Raw genomic sequence first — 18018 nt, 5'->3', positions numbered from 1 at the left:
TAATACTCGAAATGTCGATAATACCCGAAACTTCTATAATACTCGAAATTTCGATAATACTCGAAATTCCGATAATACCCGAAACTTCGATAATACTCAAAATTTCGATAATACCCGAAATTTCGATAATACTCGAAATTTCGATAATACCCGAAACTTCGATAATACTCGAAATTCCGATAATACCCGAAATTTCGATAATACCCGAAACTTCGATAATTTCAAATACTCGAAAAGTTTCGAGTAACCGATGACAACTCGATAAATTTTCAGTCCCGAAGTTCGATAGGTCCTCAGCCTTATCGAACACCCCTACCACAATCCACGAAGATTTATCGCAGCAGGGACAGGGCACGCTAGAGGTCTGCAATGGCCGGCCTCGGGCAGTAAATTTTTAAATATACAATCATATTTCTCGGGCCTTTTCGGACCTAACTTTGTAAATATACTATACGATATATGTACATTGCACCGTTCTTTCTGGAGAACTTTTAAAACACAACTGCAGAATTATAGCTCTAATTGCTGTAAACAAAAATACAATTTGCGTTAATTATTAAGTTACTGTAATTCGGGCTTATTTTGGGCTCATTTGATTATCACACGAGCTCGGGGCGGGCTCGGGCCTAAATTCTAAAACATTTCGGACTCGGTTCGGCCTAACATTGTAAATTCACGGGCCTGGCTGTACCCGGGCTAAAAATTCAGGCCCGTGCAGACCTCTACGGCAAGCATGTCCCTCTCGACAACATCTCAGGTGTGTTCATTGAAATTGAGATTGCTGCTCCTAGGTAGATACAAATCGTTGCAGAGCGTTGGAGAGGCCATACCGTTTAACATATCCAGATCAAACTTTAACCGTAGTTGTTTTTTATAAGATTCTTCAGGACAGAATGTTGATCCCTCGAAAATAATCATAGTGTGGGCCTACTGGAGTTTGAAAATAATGAAAAAAATTCATTTCTCAAAAATGGCTCTAACCATTTTGTTTACATTTCATAAATAACCAGCAAGTCATTTTTTCTAAAAAAAATGAAGTGGGTAAAAAGTTCTTTTTGGACTACTTTCTCCAAAACGACCAAGCTGATTTTGTTCTTTTCTACTACTAAAGAAATAATGTGTGTTGTATTTGTCTACTTATTATCAACTTTTCGCATAGAAAGAAGTGACCCTGGGCCACCAAATGTGGCAACGGATAGATCGATAGCAGGTCTAATCGCCTACGAAGCTCTTTTTTTCGAATTTCTACACAGGGGGGAAATTATGGAGTCAAAATGTATGCATTTTACACATCTCGATTTAACACTAATACTCAGGATATTAGTGTTAAATTCATAGTTTTCATGGTAGCCATGGAGGGTTGAGAGAGCGTGAAAAATAATGTACAAAATGACCGATATTTGTGTCCAATTCATAGTTTTTGCGTGGCTGAAATGAATAGTAACACTCTTGATGCCGTTTAAGTTCAACTTTAGCCCCTATCGTCATGAGGGGTTGGGAAAAGAGTAAAAAATAACATCTCCGAAATTGCCTATATCAGTGTCAAATTCATAATTTCCGGGGACGCTAAGATGGATACTAACAGTTCCAAAGCCTCTCAAGCCCAACTTTAACTTCCATTGTCATATGAAGGCTTGAGAGGGGCCGTCAAAACTAATATTAAAAATGACCGATATTAAGATCAAATCAATGGTTTTCGGGATCGCTAAACTAATTGGTGACAGTTCCGATTACATTTGTGCCCAAAATGAAATGAAATCTTTAAGTTTTACGTCCCACGGTTATGCCAAAGGAGACGGTGATGATGAGAGATGAGTGAAATGGTGGAATGAAGAAAGTGGGAGGAAACGGGAGAACCCCGAAAAAACCCACGAGCACGGTGTTTGTCCACCACAAAGTCCACACGGCGCGAGCTGGGATCGAACCAAGGACCCCAAGCACCGGAGGTGAACGCTCTACCACTGAGCCACCGTGCCCCCTACATTTGTGCCCAAGTTTAGACAAGAAGGTACATGGTACCCAGTCCGGAAACTGACAAGGGCAACATCAAAGGCGTCGCTTTCACGGAATTAACTGACTCCCCCCCTTTAATTGGCACTTTGATGAGATAGCAACATTATACCTGCAAAGTTTTTTAACAATGTAGCAGGTTTTCTTATCCTGAGGTGAGTAATGCGTACAAACGGAGGATATGCATGTTTCATTTGGATTCATTCTTGAATACACGGAAGTGATATGATATTTATTATATTGACTTTCATAAGTTAAGTCCAGTTTCAAAGCGGCAAATCGTCAATCTCAAAGGATGAGGAGAAAATTGGGAAAGAAATTTTACCAAAAGCATAAAATTGAAATTTTGGTCTAGTTTGCTTGTGTGCTTGCTATGTCCAGTAAGTACCTCCGTAGTGCAGTGGTTTAAGCGTTGGATCTATAATTTACAAATCCATGTTTGAATCCTGGCGATAGTACTTTCTATTATTTTTACAGTGTTACAAGGGAATTTAGAGGGAAATCGTAATAGTAAACGAGGAACCTTAAACTTCACTCCGGAGAGTAGAGCTATCGTGGATTTAGATCCACCTACGAAATGTTATCCAGATTTTTTTGTCATAAAATCATCATAAATATTAGCTGCAGAATCCTAATATTTCTCTCTAAACCTTGGCATTGACTCTTGACAGTTTTCCTATACTAGCTAGCAAATGAGCTCTAATAACAACCGGACAGATAGAGACCTGTGGTAAATTAATGGGAAAGACGAAACTGATAAAGCCAAAGATTGGAAGTTCGAATCCATGCTCATTAAAATTAGGAATAAGTAAAAGAGATAATAATCTAATAACAACACCTGAGACAAGTCTGAAAAAAATACAACATTGAAATAGTGATAGAGTGACATCATACACACCAAGAAACTCCTCACCTCATGCGAAAATGTTGTTTATGTGAAACAATAATTATCAGCGTTTGTCAGTAGATAACCCTTTCGCTGCAGAATTAAATTTTCGGCTGGTACCTGGAAAAGGAGCAATTAAGCAGCCAAAAAATGAAATTTTCATATTTCCGTGAAATATGGGTGGTTCCTCATCTCCTGGCACATCTGAATTAGAATCAAGCAAAACTGCAGTTATCTAACGGTTGTTAATTGTCTTACTGTTGTCCGGCATTTTTTCCTGCTGTACTTGGCTAGCCTTAAACCCGAAAACACACTACAACAGAATGACGCAAAGCTTTCGTACTCATTCGTGCTTATCTGCAGAGGTTCAAGAGATCGCGAATTGACAGCACAATGCTAAGCATTATCACTACCATATGTTCCGTATACAATGATCGACTGAAATCGATTATCGCAGCGAGGTATAAACAAAAATAGACGTGTGTATTAAAGTCGATTTCCTCAGCGAAAGGCAAAAATTCTCAGATCGACTAAAGTCGATTTTCGCAGCGAAAGAGTTAAAACGTACATAAGTCTATGTTAACAAATCTAGACCCTTTATTCCATAAAAATATCGTTTCCTCATGGGTGGGCATTCTAAAAATCTTCTATTGAAGTGAAACATATTTTTACACAAGCCAATAAAACTTCAAACTAATAAATAATTCCTTTGTGTTTAAATAGGTACCGTATTGATTATTTTACAAATGTTTTGTAATTATTTGAAGTTAAGCATACAATTAAAATAATAAGAGACGTGCTAGAAGGTATGGTGCCAAGGAAAAGAGGTAGGTTGCAAAAGAGGGTCCAGTTGATGGATAGTGTTGAAACACAAAAGACGTGAAGACGAAGAAGTTAGGGTGCATAAAAGTTTCTCGGTTGCGGCAAGTGATTTGGCAATAATGGCAGATCATGATGATGGTGTGATTTAAGGATCTCGAAGGATTATTTCTACAAAAACAAATATCGTTTGTGGATTTTATTCTATGTAAACCAACACATTTGATAACAATTATAATCTGTCCTATCGCGACATCGATTTATACGTGACTCTCTGCATATTTTTCGGTAAGCCAGAGTTTTTATTTATTTATTTATTTCTCGAAGATATCTCAACTAAAACTTCACATATCCTTTCCATATGAGTAGCACGATGATATTATACACCTCAATCCAGAAACTCTATAAATAAAGTAACAAGTGAAATAATTTGGAATTAGCCTATTATAAATAACCATGTCAAAAGAGATTTGTTAAATGCAAATTAAAATAATTGGTAACTGTAGTAATCCGCAAGAAATGGGAGAACACCAGGTGAGACTTAAGGGTTTCTTGTCTCATCTGGTGAAGATAATGTCTTGTCATGAAAATATTATATACTCCTATCTTGTCCTGTGTTGATTTTACGGGCGACACAAAAATAATGCGAATTAAACTACATAAGAAAAAACAACATACTGGAAATTAGTAACACTCTGATCAGGATGTAACACATCTCACAAGTTATGACAGAAGCAACTGACAATCGGACAAGACGGAAGGTGAACGTACATTTGACGAGGGATTATTTTTGTCTTTGAGCTGTCTAACTTTGAGGTCAATAATTTATTTGGTTTTGTGAAATTTTGAAAGTTTGTTGCTCGTCAGTAACAATCTCACTTTTCCACATTTTTGAAAGTATAACGAAGAGTAAATAATATATACCTAAAATGTATTTACCTAATTATTTAGTACTTAGAAAATGCCACTTAATGGTTAATTTGTGTGGTTAGTAGGTTTTCCAAAAGAATAAGTGTTCAAGTCGATTATGATATTGCTGGCTTTAGAAAGCAAGCAACCAAAGATGAAGACCATCTCAGAAAGTAGTATTTTGACACTACTATTGTGTATTTCCTAGTATTGTGTATTTCCTAGAAAATTACATGAATATATAATATTATTATTCTTTCTTTCTAAACTGTTTTGAAAAAAGTAAAATAGAGATGAGGTTGATAAGCACCTCAAGATTAAAACAAAAATCGAAATAGGGCAACTGTTATAGCTTGTCCTACTGCTTTACGATTGGTCTATCTGTTCGGCTGTTATTAGGGCTCATTTGCTGCCTTATTTAGGAAGACTATCAAAGAAGTTTACCGTTGGCATATTTCGATTGAAAATTTCCCCCGCTTACTTTATATGTATATAATGTAAAATTAATGCTTAGAAATGAATATTATTGTTCTGCAGATAAAATTTGTAATAATTTCATGACAGAGAAGGAGTGGTTAAGATTTGTAAGTGTTTCTTATGAGGATCTTCTTTAGAGTGAAGTTTCAATATTTAGCATTCAGGAGTACGAATTTCCTCTAAATTTCGAATCAGTTATGTCAGGATCCTAAGACATGCTACACCGTTGCCAAAACTTAGATTGATATTGGCACCTCATGAAGGTACTGATTAAGGGGGTAAGCCAATTAATTCCGTGAGTGTATAACGGCGAAAGTGTTGACGTTTGTTGTTGGTTTATATATTTATTACACTCATATTGATATGGGCAACGACGAAGGCGTTGCTCCTTAGTTATTTTCATAATTCTAGACCAAATATGATATATTACATAAACCTTATTCTCCCTTTATTTTAGAACGGGCATTTTAGTTAGTATTTTATAAAAATTCCTTTCATTAACAACCCTACAACATAAAGAAGTACATAAAGGCTAGTATTCTCTTGAAGGTGACTACTTTGAATGAAACTTTGAAAATGCCTTCTACAATTTTGTTCATATTTCATAAGTACATGTTTCAGTAGTAAGTGCTTCATAACATGAATTAATTTTAAAAATGAGAGCGACGCAAATTGCGTACAAGGGCCAGTATTTTCATTTCATCTGGTAAGACCAAACGCTTAGAAGTATTGAAAAATATCTGTTCTTTTTCTCCTGAGAAGCTCAGAAGAGACTTACATTATTACATTATGTCCTCATCTTATGGATATTATATTGCACAATAATTATTCCTGTAATCAATAAGCAATAAGTTGCTTAATACGAGAAAGAGGCAATGTAAATGATTAATTTTTCCTCAAAATGTCCTCCCCTTCATGTTTCTTCTTGCTTATTCTGTGCGATTTTAAACAAGTGGTATTCCACTCTAACTCTCTGCTATTACTTTGAAGGAAAGAAGAAAAATATACATGTTAACATCTTTCCATAAATCATCACACAACAAAATATAAGGGTCTACAACATTCTACATGAAAATTAATAAAAAAAACTAGCCTACGCAATATCTTATTACATTCTAATACAGGTAATAAGAAATAGTACCATCTTTTAAATTGGTTTATTGGGATTTTAGCGTATCCATCGAAGCTATATGAGATGGAACTGAAGTAAGATCCAAATTACTACTCGAGTTTATATCCGAGGCAATCATTTCCCACTGGGAATCAAACACTGGACCATGCACACAGGAAGCACTTGCATCAGCTACTTGGCCACCATACTGTACAAAATACTATTACCTAGTAACATTTTAACACTTCTATGAAAAAGTGTTTTATAAGAAAAAATGAATTCTTACGTTTTATAAACAATGAACTGTTATTTCTATTTACATTTCCTAAATTACCTATTCTCTCTATTATCTCTGAATTAAACAATTAAACAATATGAGGTTCAAGACAATATGGCACCAAGGTTCCTTGGACTGTTTCGAACCCCCACTTCGTGTAATTATATAAATGATCTTTTAGATTCATTTTCTTTTGTACTTACTTTTTATAAGGTATGAACATTCCTGGCGTCAAAGTATTTATCTTCAACTTATTTACGTTGTAACAGTATACGATCATTAAGTGCAGGCGTATTCAGGCTTATCTCAGAGCCATTTTGGTTGCGACTTGTGCAGTAACTTATGAATGTTTAATACAACATAATTTAATACAATTATTTAACTTTGGATCAAAAATAGTGCAACTGTCGACTTTGCCAAAGTCCTGCAACAGTAATATTAAAACCACATTGTGGTAATTGAATGAATAAATGGTCCATATTACTTGAAGATACCTTATTGTAAGTGATCTGAGTGCTGTAATGATTTATTTATTTAATTTCTTTTCAAATTTCTAGAATATAAATCGTCCTAATGACAATTTGAACTTCACATTAAACGATATGGACCAATGGAGGGACAGAATTATGACTTCAATCAGACAAGGAGCAGTCACAGATGTAAGTATTCTCCGTAGGAAAGTACAGAGTAATTTTCTTGACTGAGTTGCAATATAAAATTTTAATACAAATATATTTGCTATATGAAATATATATATTCGTGTGTGTGTGTATGATGTTCTGAAAATGACACACTGACAATAGAGTGCTATTCTTCAGGTCAAAATAAAGCGAAAATGCTATATAATGGTATACCCTCCGGGGGCTTCCTTTAGCTGCTATGGTGAATCTAACTTTTCACTATGTGACGACGTTGTAGATCAACTTGGAGCCATTAGCATTGCTCTATGAATTCACCCCAGTTACATAAATTGTTATGCTAATATGTGGTGCTAACTTTCAATAGCTATCGACTTCAACTGTCATCTGGAAAGAATCTATGCAATTATTTAATGACTGGAGAAGTTTGAATTAGACGTTGCAAAGAAGTGTTCAACCAATCATTCGAGAAAGTCCTTCCCACCAAGAAATGATCGAGATCCCAGAAGAGGTGGTAGTCGGAGGAAGAGACGTCAGCGAAAAGCTTTCGACCGAGTCAATTGGACGAAACTTCTGAAAATACTTAAAGAAATCGGAGTCAACTGGAGAGAACGACGACTCATTCAAAACCTGTACATAGGACAACGAGTTAAGTTGCGCTTGAATGAAGGAGAAACCAATAGTGTAGAGATTGGAAGAGGAGTCAGACAAGGATGTAGTTTGTCGCCCCAATAATTCAACATCTACAGTGAATGTTTAATGAAGGAAGCTCTAATGGGAATTGTTGATTTCAAGATTGGAGGCCAGATCATTAACCAGATCAGGTATGCAGATGATACGGTTATAATAGCTAAAACCGAAAGAGGACTACAGGAGATGATTGACAAAATAGTTGACACTGGAAAACTGTATGGAATTGAAATTAACATCGAAATGTTAAAAGTCACGAGAATATCCCATGGAAACACGCCCTTACGGATCAGAGAAGAACAAGAAGAACTTGAAGAGGTCGAGAATTTCAAGTATTTGGGAAGTATGTTGACGAGAGACGCTTACTACACCAAAGAGATCAGGTCAAGAATTGCCATAACTAAAGAAGTATTCAATAAGAAAAGGTCACTCTTAACTAGGAGGCTCAATATTAGACTTAAGAAGAAGTTGGTCATATGGAGCTTTGGACTGTATGGTTCAGAGATTTGGACGTTACGAAGTTAGAGAAGAATTTTTTAGAGATTTTCGAAATGCGGTGTTGGAAGAAGAAGGAGAAGATAAAATGGACAGAGAGCGCAACAAACGAAGATATTTTAAAATGGATAGGAGAGAAGAGGACACTTCTAGCCACCATCCTTCGTAGAAAGGCCAATTGGATTGGACACGTAGAAATTGTCTTTTTCACACCGCCATAGAAGGAAAGGTGGAAGGGAAGCGAGGAAGAAGAACACAGCTTATCGATGATTTGAAAGCTAGGACAAAATATTGGGAGTTAAAAGAGGAAGCTGAAGATCGACAGAAGTGGAAGGAGCATTTCCCGGCCCAAATCTAAGATTGAAAAAAAAATCCTCATTACTGCCAGGATTTGCCGAAAGGCAGAATACTTAATAATAATAATAATAATAATTATATATATATATATATATATATATATATATATATATATATATATATATATATATGTGTGTGTGTGTGTGTGTGTGTGTGTGTGTGTGTGTGTGTGTGTATTTGTCCGATATACAAAACTAAAACGTTGACTTGACATACTTCAAAATGATTTTACCGAAGAGACTATAGTTTAGAACAGACCTATGTTATATAAAACTTTTAGGTTTGTATTATAATGGAGGAGGAGAGTTTCAAAGGGGTGCTTTAAAATTTATGTAAAAAATATATAATGTCTCACGAATTTTTCAAGGAAGATGAAACTCGGTATGACCTCATTCCTAAAACTAGGAGAGCTGATCAATAAAGAATGATCATAAAGGAATAAAACATAATTACCTGTACTAATTCTCCAAATGTTGATGATCTTTTTTAAAATAGTCCCCATTACATGCAATGCACTTGTCCCAATGTTGTTGTCAGTCATGAAAGACAAGCTAGAAGCCATTTTTGGACAGATCCTTCAAAATTGCCTCAGCAGCTTTCAGCACTGCACCTGAAGATGCAAAACGCTGTCTCCGGAGGTTTTTCTTCAAAATTGAAAAAATGAAAGAAATCACAAGTGGCTAAATCAGGGCTATATGGAGGATAGGGTACACACGGAACGTTGATCTTTGCACGATAGTAGGCAGAATTTCTGTACTGTTCCTCGCGTGTTACTTCCATTTTGCCTTATGCAAAACTGACACGATATGTGCTTGAGCGGTAGCAATAAGATTTCGTATGCACAGATCCACATCACAATCAAGATCTGAAGAAAAGAAAACTTCGAGAATTCCTGTTTGTTTTGGTAGTATATAATAATATGCTTTGTTTTCAATGAAACCCTTTATATTTTTCGTGAGATCCTGGACATCTTTTTATGACCTTGCACTATTCACTAATTAAAATAAGTTTCAACCGGAATTTTAGGATAATTTACAATAGATATGAGAAATATGTGCTTTGTTGCTGTTGTTGATCACAGTATGATATTATAGTATCTTACAAATACTTATTGTATAATCGTTCCGTAACGATTGAAACCTAATTCATATGTTCCTTAGAAATATGTATGAGCATTGGAAATTAAGTGATATTCTTTATAAAATAATTATACTTTTTTTTTGCAGCGACGGGGTAACCAAGTAAAGCTAACAGAAGAGAATGGAATAGATATATTGGGTAACCTTCTAGAATCTAGCACACTCTCTATAAACACGGAGTTCTACGGAGATTTCCATAATAATGGTCACATGACTTTAGGATTTGTTCATGATCCAGATAACAGATATTTGGTAAGACTTCCTACAGATTCACTATGTGGATAAAGAGTAAACAAGTAATAACAATATCAAATAGTTGTAGAAAATACCGGCGGTTTTAGAATTCGGGAACATGTGATTTGATATGAAAAAAAAAAACAACCTCCTCCTAATATATTTATACAGAACGAAAATTGACTACACAGCTCTGCATTTTCTTTTAGATATCACAACACAATATTTTTACCAAATAACGTGAGTAATGAACAATTTACTGCGAAAGCAAAGCAAGTGTAAAACAAAATCAATCTTTTAAGTGCGTCACCTGTTTTTCTTCACGTTGAACTTCACGTTGAACTCACGTTTAAAATTCCCGTATTTTCCATTGATACATTGATAATTTATGCAATAAATTTGCTCCTGAATTTTCCTTTTAATAGACAATGTACTTGTATCATACTGTTTTCTAGTAATTGTACACTAACCAACCAGAATATTATGGCTATCTGCGACTATGTACCTTATATGTCCACTTCTGGCTCGAAGAACAACAATATTGCGTTTAGCATGGTATCAATGAGAGCTTGGTAGATACTGGAGGCATGACATACCACTTGCAGACACAAGTTGCTTAACTCATACAAATTCTTCGGAGGAGGTCAATGACCTAGGATCTTATGTTCAAGGACATCCAAAAAGTCTTTAGTTAGATTAACTAAAATTAGATGAGTTTGTGGGTCATTGATGCAGTTGAAATTCACCAATGTGCTCCTCGAACCACTGCAGTACAGTGTCGGTCTTGTGACAAGAAACGTTTTCCTGCTTAAAGATACCATTCCTAGTTGGAAATATAGCCGACATGAGGATATATCTGATCAACAATGATCTACTAATAGCTAGAAACCGTCACTGTGTCTTCCACACCCACCAGCAGGTCCATGAACTAAATCATAATGAAACCACCATTTCCCTATCGTCATCCTACTGTACATGTCTCGACGGACTCTAACCCGGCCATCGATGTGAAGGCAGTATAGTGATTCATCGGATCACTCAACGTTGTGCCATTTCTTTTCAGTCAAGTGATGATGGACACGTGTCCATTCCAACCGTTACCGATTATGCCGTGCGGTTAATATTGGTATACATGTGGGACATCAGCTACTGGGCCCATATCTAACAGTATGCGGTGAACTATGTGCACAGACACACTCGTACTTCTCCACTGTCCTGTAGAAACTCCAAAATTTTCGCTGATGTGTGCGGCTGTGCATTATCGCGATGAAGAAGAATGTGAGACACTTGAAACTTTCGGTGCGGAGATCTAAAAGCTTAAAAGACATTTGGAAGGCAATAAGTAACGCACAGCTCTGCTGTCTCTGTACGTCAACCATGTAATTGTATAGTTGCTATATGACCGGTTTTAGAGGGAAAAAATATGACACCATAACTTTACCCACGCTTCGTTCCCGTTTAACTTTCGAAAGTGGAGCTTCATTTTTAAAACACCATACTCTCGACTACTGATTTCGGGGTCATAGTTGTAAATCTATGTTTCGTCATCTGTAACGATATTATGAACGATTTTACTTTGCATTGTGGAAATATTTTAATCATATAGCAGCACCGCTCCGCACAGTTATCTTTTGCTCAGGAATAGTAAATTTGGGAGCCAGTGACGGAATACTTGGAAAGGCCGAGATAATCTTTTATTATGGACTGGGCTGCAGTTGATTCAATCATCAAGGTTGACTGAATTTTCTTGTAGGGATCCTTTTTCACAAGATCTCTTACTGCTGCGACACTTTCACCTGTAACTGCGGTGATAGGACGCTCCGAGCGAGGCTCATTAGACTTTGTCGGCCGTGTTTAAATTCCGCAAGCCAATTAAAAACGGTTGTGCGAGAAGAGGCAGTGTCCCCGGAACATTTTTCTAAACGATCATACCACTGCTCTTGCGTTAAACCGTACTTAATATCGTGAAAGGTCATTGCACGAAAATCAGTCACTCGAGCTCTATTGTTGCCAACTGAAAGGCTTAAACCAACCTATTCTTCGAACCTTCTAATTTTCAAACAAACAAACCTGCAGCCTTGAATTTATCACCTCATTACTAGAGAGCATTTTTAAAAGTGATACGTTTTAGTATGGTGGAAACGCTATTTGAATTTCAGTATCTAAAAGCATTCGGCATGCCCGTCGTATTTTGGTGATTAGTGTATATGTAGTATCAGTTTATTTCACTTTTTATAAGCTTAATAAAAAATATAATTAACCTAAGAACTTCATTTATGTGTAATTTGTGTATATAGCACTAGTAAAAGAATATAAAGGAGCGAAACTATTAATTCCACTATTGTTAATTTCTTTTGTTTTTGTTATAATAAAAACAGTATATTATAAGAGTTATTACGTACAATAGTTTTTTTTACTATGTCTTCTGAGAGATAGTATATAATTTATGATCGAGTATTATCCCTAAATCATTATTTGTGTCCTCCTTTCCAAAATATTAGCATCAATCTTACGCTAAGGAGAAGAAATCTGTCCTTTTGTTGTGACGCCGGTGCAGTAAGGTTTATTTAATTCTGTTCTATTTATACTTAAATGTTTGTATATGTTTGTATATGTTAAAAACATCAAGATTAAAAGTTTACTCTACAAAAGATACCTATGAGAACCGTACGATTTGAATCTATCAATGCAATCCGAAAGCTTAACACTTTTGCACATATTGACATTTCCGCTTATGTTCTGTCTTCTTGTTGACCAAGCGACTTTGAAACAATAGGGTGTACAGCCGTACCATCATGCTAGTGATAGAAAATACCAATCTTAATAAAATTGCTAGGATTGCTTTAAGATGAGAACATAAATGAATGATTAGCATTCTCTTACTAGCAATTGAAACATCCGAAAATAGGATCCTGCGGACGACATTCTGGATGTTTTCCAATAATTTTCTCAGTCCCACCAGATAAATGTCGCATGATGCTTTTAATTTGTAGATTCTGGTCTACTTTTCTTGCAAAATTCTTTTACTTTTTTTAAAATTTTATTGAACAGCTCAAACAACAAACAACAAAAATAGAATGGAAAGTAAGCCAGCTGGTATCTAGTAAATTATCTAACACCTACTTCTGGTCTTTCCTTATAGGTCGTAAATTTGTCTTCGACATGATGTCGAGTCAAATTAAAGCATCACAAAACATCACATACACGACGCTTCTTCCACTGTGTTATGCTTAGAGCAATTAAATTCTATTTTTCTAATCACATGCACGACATTTAGTCTTGAAGGTTTTCCAAATGAATAGGATTAAGAAACAACAAAGTAGTAATTTCATTCTCATCTAATAATCATATGAAGCCAATTTCCTCAAAAGAATTGGAGAAACAACTAGCTGATCATTGCATTGAATTGGATGGGCGGTATTTTAGGTTTTCAACTCCCGATATTAAAAGGCACTCGTTTGAGTTTACTGAAACAAATATTTCAATTTCACATAACAAAAATAGCAAAACAACGAGATGCAAGTGTATAGAGTTGTTTCACAGACGTCATCCTACTGTACACTGTGCCTAAGAATTATGCAAGGACTCTCAATTAAGAAGTTTTACCAAAGAAAATTTACAATATTTATTTTTCAATGTCCTAGAAATTAAGTGCGAGGAGCACTAAGATGAAGCCAGTTTAACTATAGTGCAGGTCAAACACCCAAATTCAATCGATGAAGGGAAGAAACAAATAGGCTGAAAGAGATAATTTGGTAACACTAGTGACTTACATGACCGCGGAAGTAATTTTTGTTCCTCGAATTGTAAGTGGTCAGAGTAAGGACATGAAGAAGTAACTAATTAATCCTGCTCCTCAAGCTTCAATTCTAAAGTTCATCCGTTGATTTGGACTTTAATTTATGTCTACTAATAGTTATGATCTAGGCACTCTTTTATTAGAAATAACAAAGTTTTAACTTGCAACAACACGTAGTTAATTTAAAATACAAAGACCAAGTTTCATCACTCAAATATTTAAATTTATAATGATATCTATTTCAGGAAAGAGAAAGTCCTATTGGTTTACCTGAGACAGCAATGAGGGATCCTGTATTTTATCGAATGCATGAGCTCATCAATGACATATTTTTGGAACACAAGAATCTACTTCCTCGTTACACTACGGAACAGGTAATCCGTGGGTTTATTCAGTACATCCCCATATCAAGTATACTTGTTATGGTCATGATTGTATATGCTGAAAAAGGTATTACGATTAAAAATATGAAGTTGAAATAAATGGAAAGTAATAAAATTTGATAATTAACATTATGTAAATGTTTCTTCGTTCTAGATACATATATTTTACCCTCCATACTTTATTATCAGTTACAGAAAGACATTTTTAAGCAATATATTTTCCAATGTTTTTTTTTCAATAATAATTCCTCATTATATCCAATTTCTGAAAATTTAGTCCAGTACTGAGTATTTTGCAAGTAAAAATATTATCATTTTCTTACATTAGTTTCCACCTTATTATTAGCTTGACTTTCCTGGAGTTCGAGTCCAATCCATAGAAGTGCAAAGTGGGAGAGGTCGCAGGAATGTTCTAGCTACGTTTTGGCAACAAAGCGACATTGATCTAAGTCCTGGAGTTGACTTCATGAGAGAGGGAACTGTGCTTGTTCGATTTACACATCTTCAAAACGAGAACTTTACTTATACTATTCAGGTGAGCTCATCTTTAATAATATAATTTAATATGAGCAAAATAAACCTAAATTCATCATAATGTTGAGATAATAGAAAATAAACTAGCTGGTTAACATATGGACTACTTGGATGTCCAATGGTATAACATTAAAACTGAAACTTTCTAGGAGAGAATCTTGAACTTCAACAACACATAAACTTAATCAAGAAAAAGTTATTCACTACCAGCATTAGAGAATAAACTTCACAATTATGTTTTAGTAACAACCATAAAATATATATTATTTTTTATAGTATTAGACATAAAAGCTCTCTCCTGAAAATTTTCCATTTTGGAGTTATACCATTTGACATCCAAGCGGTCCATATAATAGTATCTAATCTATCTTTTCCTGAGTGTCACTTTAGAGTAAAATGTACTACTTTGTTTCGGTGGTATTCGAACTGTATCTAGTTTATGTAGAATGTCGATTCACATTGTGAAATTAGATGGGAAAGTGATGTGAGTTGATAAGTGAAGGATACAGAATGTTTTACTCAAGTAATGAAAAGGGTGGTTATAATGATATGGGAATAATTTTCGGTAAGCGTCTAAAAGAGAAGATAGTGAAAGTAGAATTTGTTTATGATAGTTATGATCTTAAGACTTAAATGGGGGGGAAAGGATCTAGTGGTGATACAGAAAAAAGCTCTGAAGAAGTAGAGGAAAAATATAAGAAAATAGAAGAAATTATAGACAGAGAAAAGAGAGTGCATGCGTAATTGTAATGAAAGATTTCAATACAGTTATGAAAAAAGTACAAGAAAGTGCCATAGGCAACCATAGTTTAGGTGAAAGAAATGAAAAGGAAGGGAGACTGGTCAATTTCTATTGATATAATTCATTAGTAATTGGAAACACCTGGTTAAATCAGCACAAGAAAGATATACATGAAAACCATCAATAGACGGCTGACGATATCAAATAGACTATGTTATGATTCAGACAGGCATCAGAATAGCTTGAAAAACGCGAAGATCATTCCCGGGGCTGACATTTTCTTTAATCATAGCCTTGTGTTGGCCGAAGTGGATATTCAACTTAAAAATGTAGACCGAAGAAAGATAAGCAACAAGATGTTGAATACTGGAAAGTTGAAGTACGAGGAAGTAAAAAAAAAAAAAATCCTTGAAAAATTTGAAGGAAAATAATCAAACGAGGAAATTATAGATGCAGGTAGTAACAGACGGTGAGATCACATAAAACTTTGCATACAGCATATTGCAGAAGAATTAGTAGGTTACCACTAACACAAAACGGCTAAGAAAACATCGGTTACAGAACAGATGTTGCAGAAAATGAGAGAAAGAAGAACATGGAAGCAGGTTTATACAGAAGAGGCCAGAAATATGTACATGAAGTTAAACGAGTTAGAAGGATTAGAAAGAGTTGTGAAATTCGAGGAAATTTACAAGGTGGTGAAATCTATGGAACTTCTGAGGAAACAAGGAGGTATTGCCGATGACCGTAGAAAATAAGAATGTTACACAATGTTCTTCGGATCACCACAACCTACACATACAGTATATAATGGCATGGCGCATTATCCTGTTGAATACTATTGTTTTGCGTTGGGAGACAGACTTGATGAAACGTGATTGGTCAAGTAGTTCCTTTTCGCAAGATTTTATCCACAGTAGCAGACTTCATGATGTTTACCTGTATAAAATTGGAACATGTTCATGATGAAGCAAAAACATAACTAATTCTAGGTTAATACAAATTATGTTTACATTTTCATTGTCCAGTGGTTGGTACTTTCACATTACACATCATCATCATCATAGGTATTCTGCCTTTATTGGCAGGTCACTTGCCGCAGCTGAGAAGCTTCCATGCCTGGGTAGTGTTCTTAATAATGACATGAAATGCGAACGTAAAATAAAAGCACATTACACAAGTCAATTGAATTTTGTGAGATTGTCAATGTCTATTTATTTATTTAACAATCACCAGATACAGCTCAGAAGCCATTTTGTACTGGATATCTAACAACAACAACAACAACAATAACAATGGAAAGGATTTGGGAAGGTATCGGCCAGGGCCTGTTTAGTAGGTACCACCCCAGTATTTACCTGGTAGGACTGAAGAAAACACTTGAAAACTCCAGTCAGAATGGTCGGCAGCGGGAATCAAACCCATGACCTCCAGAATGTGAAGCCAACGCTCTACCACTTGAGCTACTTCGCTCGATAAAGTATGTATATGTAAGGTAGACACAAAGTACCCAAGAGATCAACCATAAAGACCCTTTGGAGCTAGTCAGAGTTTATCTTGTGAGACAAGAAACAACTAAATCATCTTTAGTTTTCCCAATATATATTTTAATTAGGCCTACTGTAAAGTTAATGTTACAGTTACCTGTTGCTAATCTGGTCAACAGTGAGGGAAAGACCATTAAATTTATGCAACACAAGAAACGTACATTTAGGAAAACTACCTTGCACACCGAAAGAAATTTAAAAAGTTAGAATCTTTACCAACAATTAAGAATACTATTAGCAACACTATTCTCAGATCATGGTTTTTTGTCCCCTCTGTTTTGATAGCAGTGGAGCAGTAAAACTCCAACAGACAAAAGGGGAAGAGGGTTTTGTAGAAAATGCTCCATTTTGCTCTTTAGAAGTGAAATTTTCAGTGTTTACTTATTTTTAATCAGGACTTTATGTAGAGAACTTTATCTCCCTAACTTGATTGGTTCGTAAGATTCTTTGTTATTTGCATGCAATTTCAACCGCTTTCCCAATTCATTCCAATCAAAATGAAATGATAAAATCTCGGTTCGATTCAAGTTTTATGTTTAAAAATTCGTTTCAAGTAGTTCGGCTGTTTTGTCTTTATGACATACAATACCAATTTCATTTTTATATGCATATAGATACATATAGATATGCATACAGGTTGTCTGATACCCGTTTTTACTCACTTTTATTCTGTTTAAATGCTATTGAAATGTGTCTATCTTAAATAATCTTCCTTTGGCGAAGAGTAGAATTGGATTCAAAGACAATACTTTACATTTATCTTGAAAATTGAAGAGCTGCTTTTTGGCTTAAGCGCTGGTTTTCTGGCCTTTGGCGTACGCAGTAATAATAATAATAATAATAATAATAATAATAATAATAATAATAATAATAATAATAATAATAATAATAATAATAATAATAATAATAATAATATCTCTTATATGGTGATGTGCTTTAAATCTTGTGAGCAGTTTGTTTAGTATACTTCA

The 18018-nt window shown here is 35.0% G+C and overlaps 1 protein-coding gene across 1 annotated transcript in view; it reads left to right on the top strand.

The window, feature by feature from the left end:
* LOC145662798 (phenoloxidase 1-like) overlaps positions 1-18018 on the top strand; it is a 68134-nt gene that overhangs the window by 34724 nt on the left and 15392 nt on the right. Inside the window, exons 6-9 of the mRNA XM_081728685.1 lie at positions 7047-7148; positions 9896-10060; positions 14087-14215; positions 14571-14759. Coding sequence (XP_081584811.1) covers positions 7047-7148; positions 9896-10060; positions 14087-14215; positions 14571-14759 — 585 coding nt within the window. The remainder of the gene's footprint in view (positions 1-7046; positions 7149-9895; positions 10061-14086; positions 14216-14570; positions 14760-18018) is intronic.

Source organism: Thermobia domestica, chromosome 10 (genome assembly GCF_964235325.1).
Source record: "Thermobia domestica chromosome 10, izTheDome1.hap1.1, whole genome shotgun sequence".
Taxonomy (NCBI): Eukaryota; Metazoa; Arthropoda; class Insecta; order Zygentoma; family Lepismatidae; genus Thermobia; species Thermobia domestica.
Note: the sequence above shows the minus strand (reverse complement) of the source record. Positions and strands in the feature narration are given on the sequence as shown.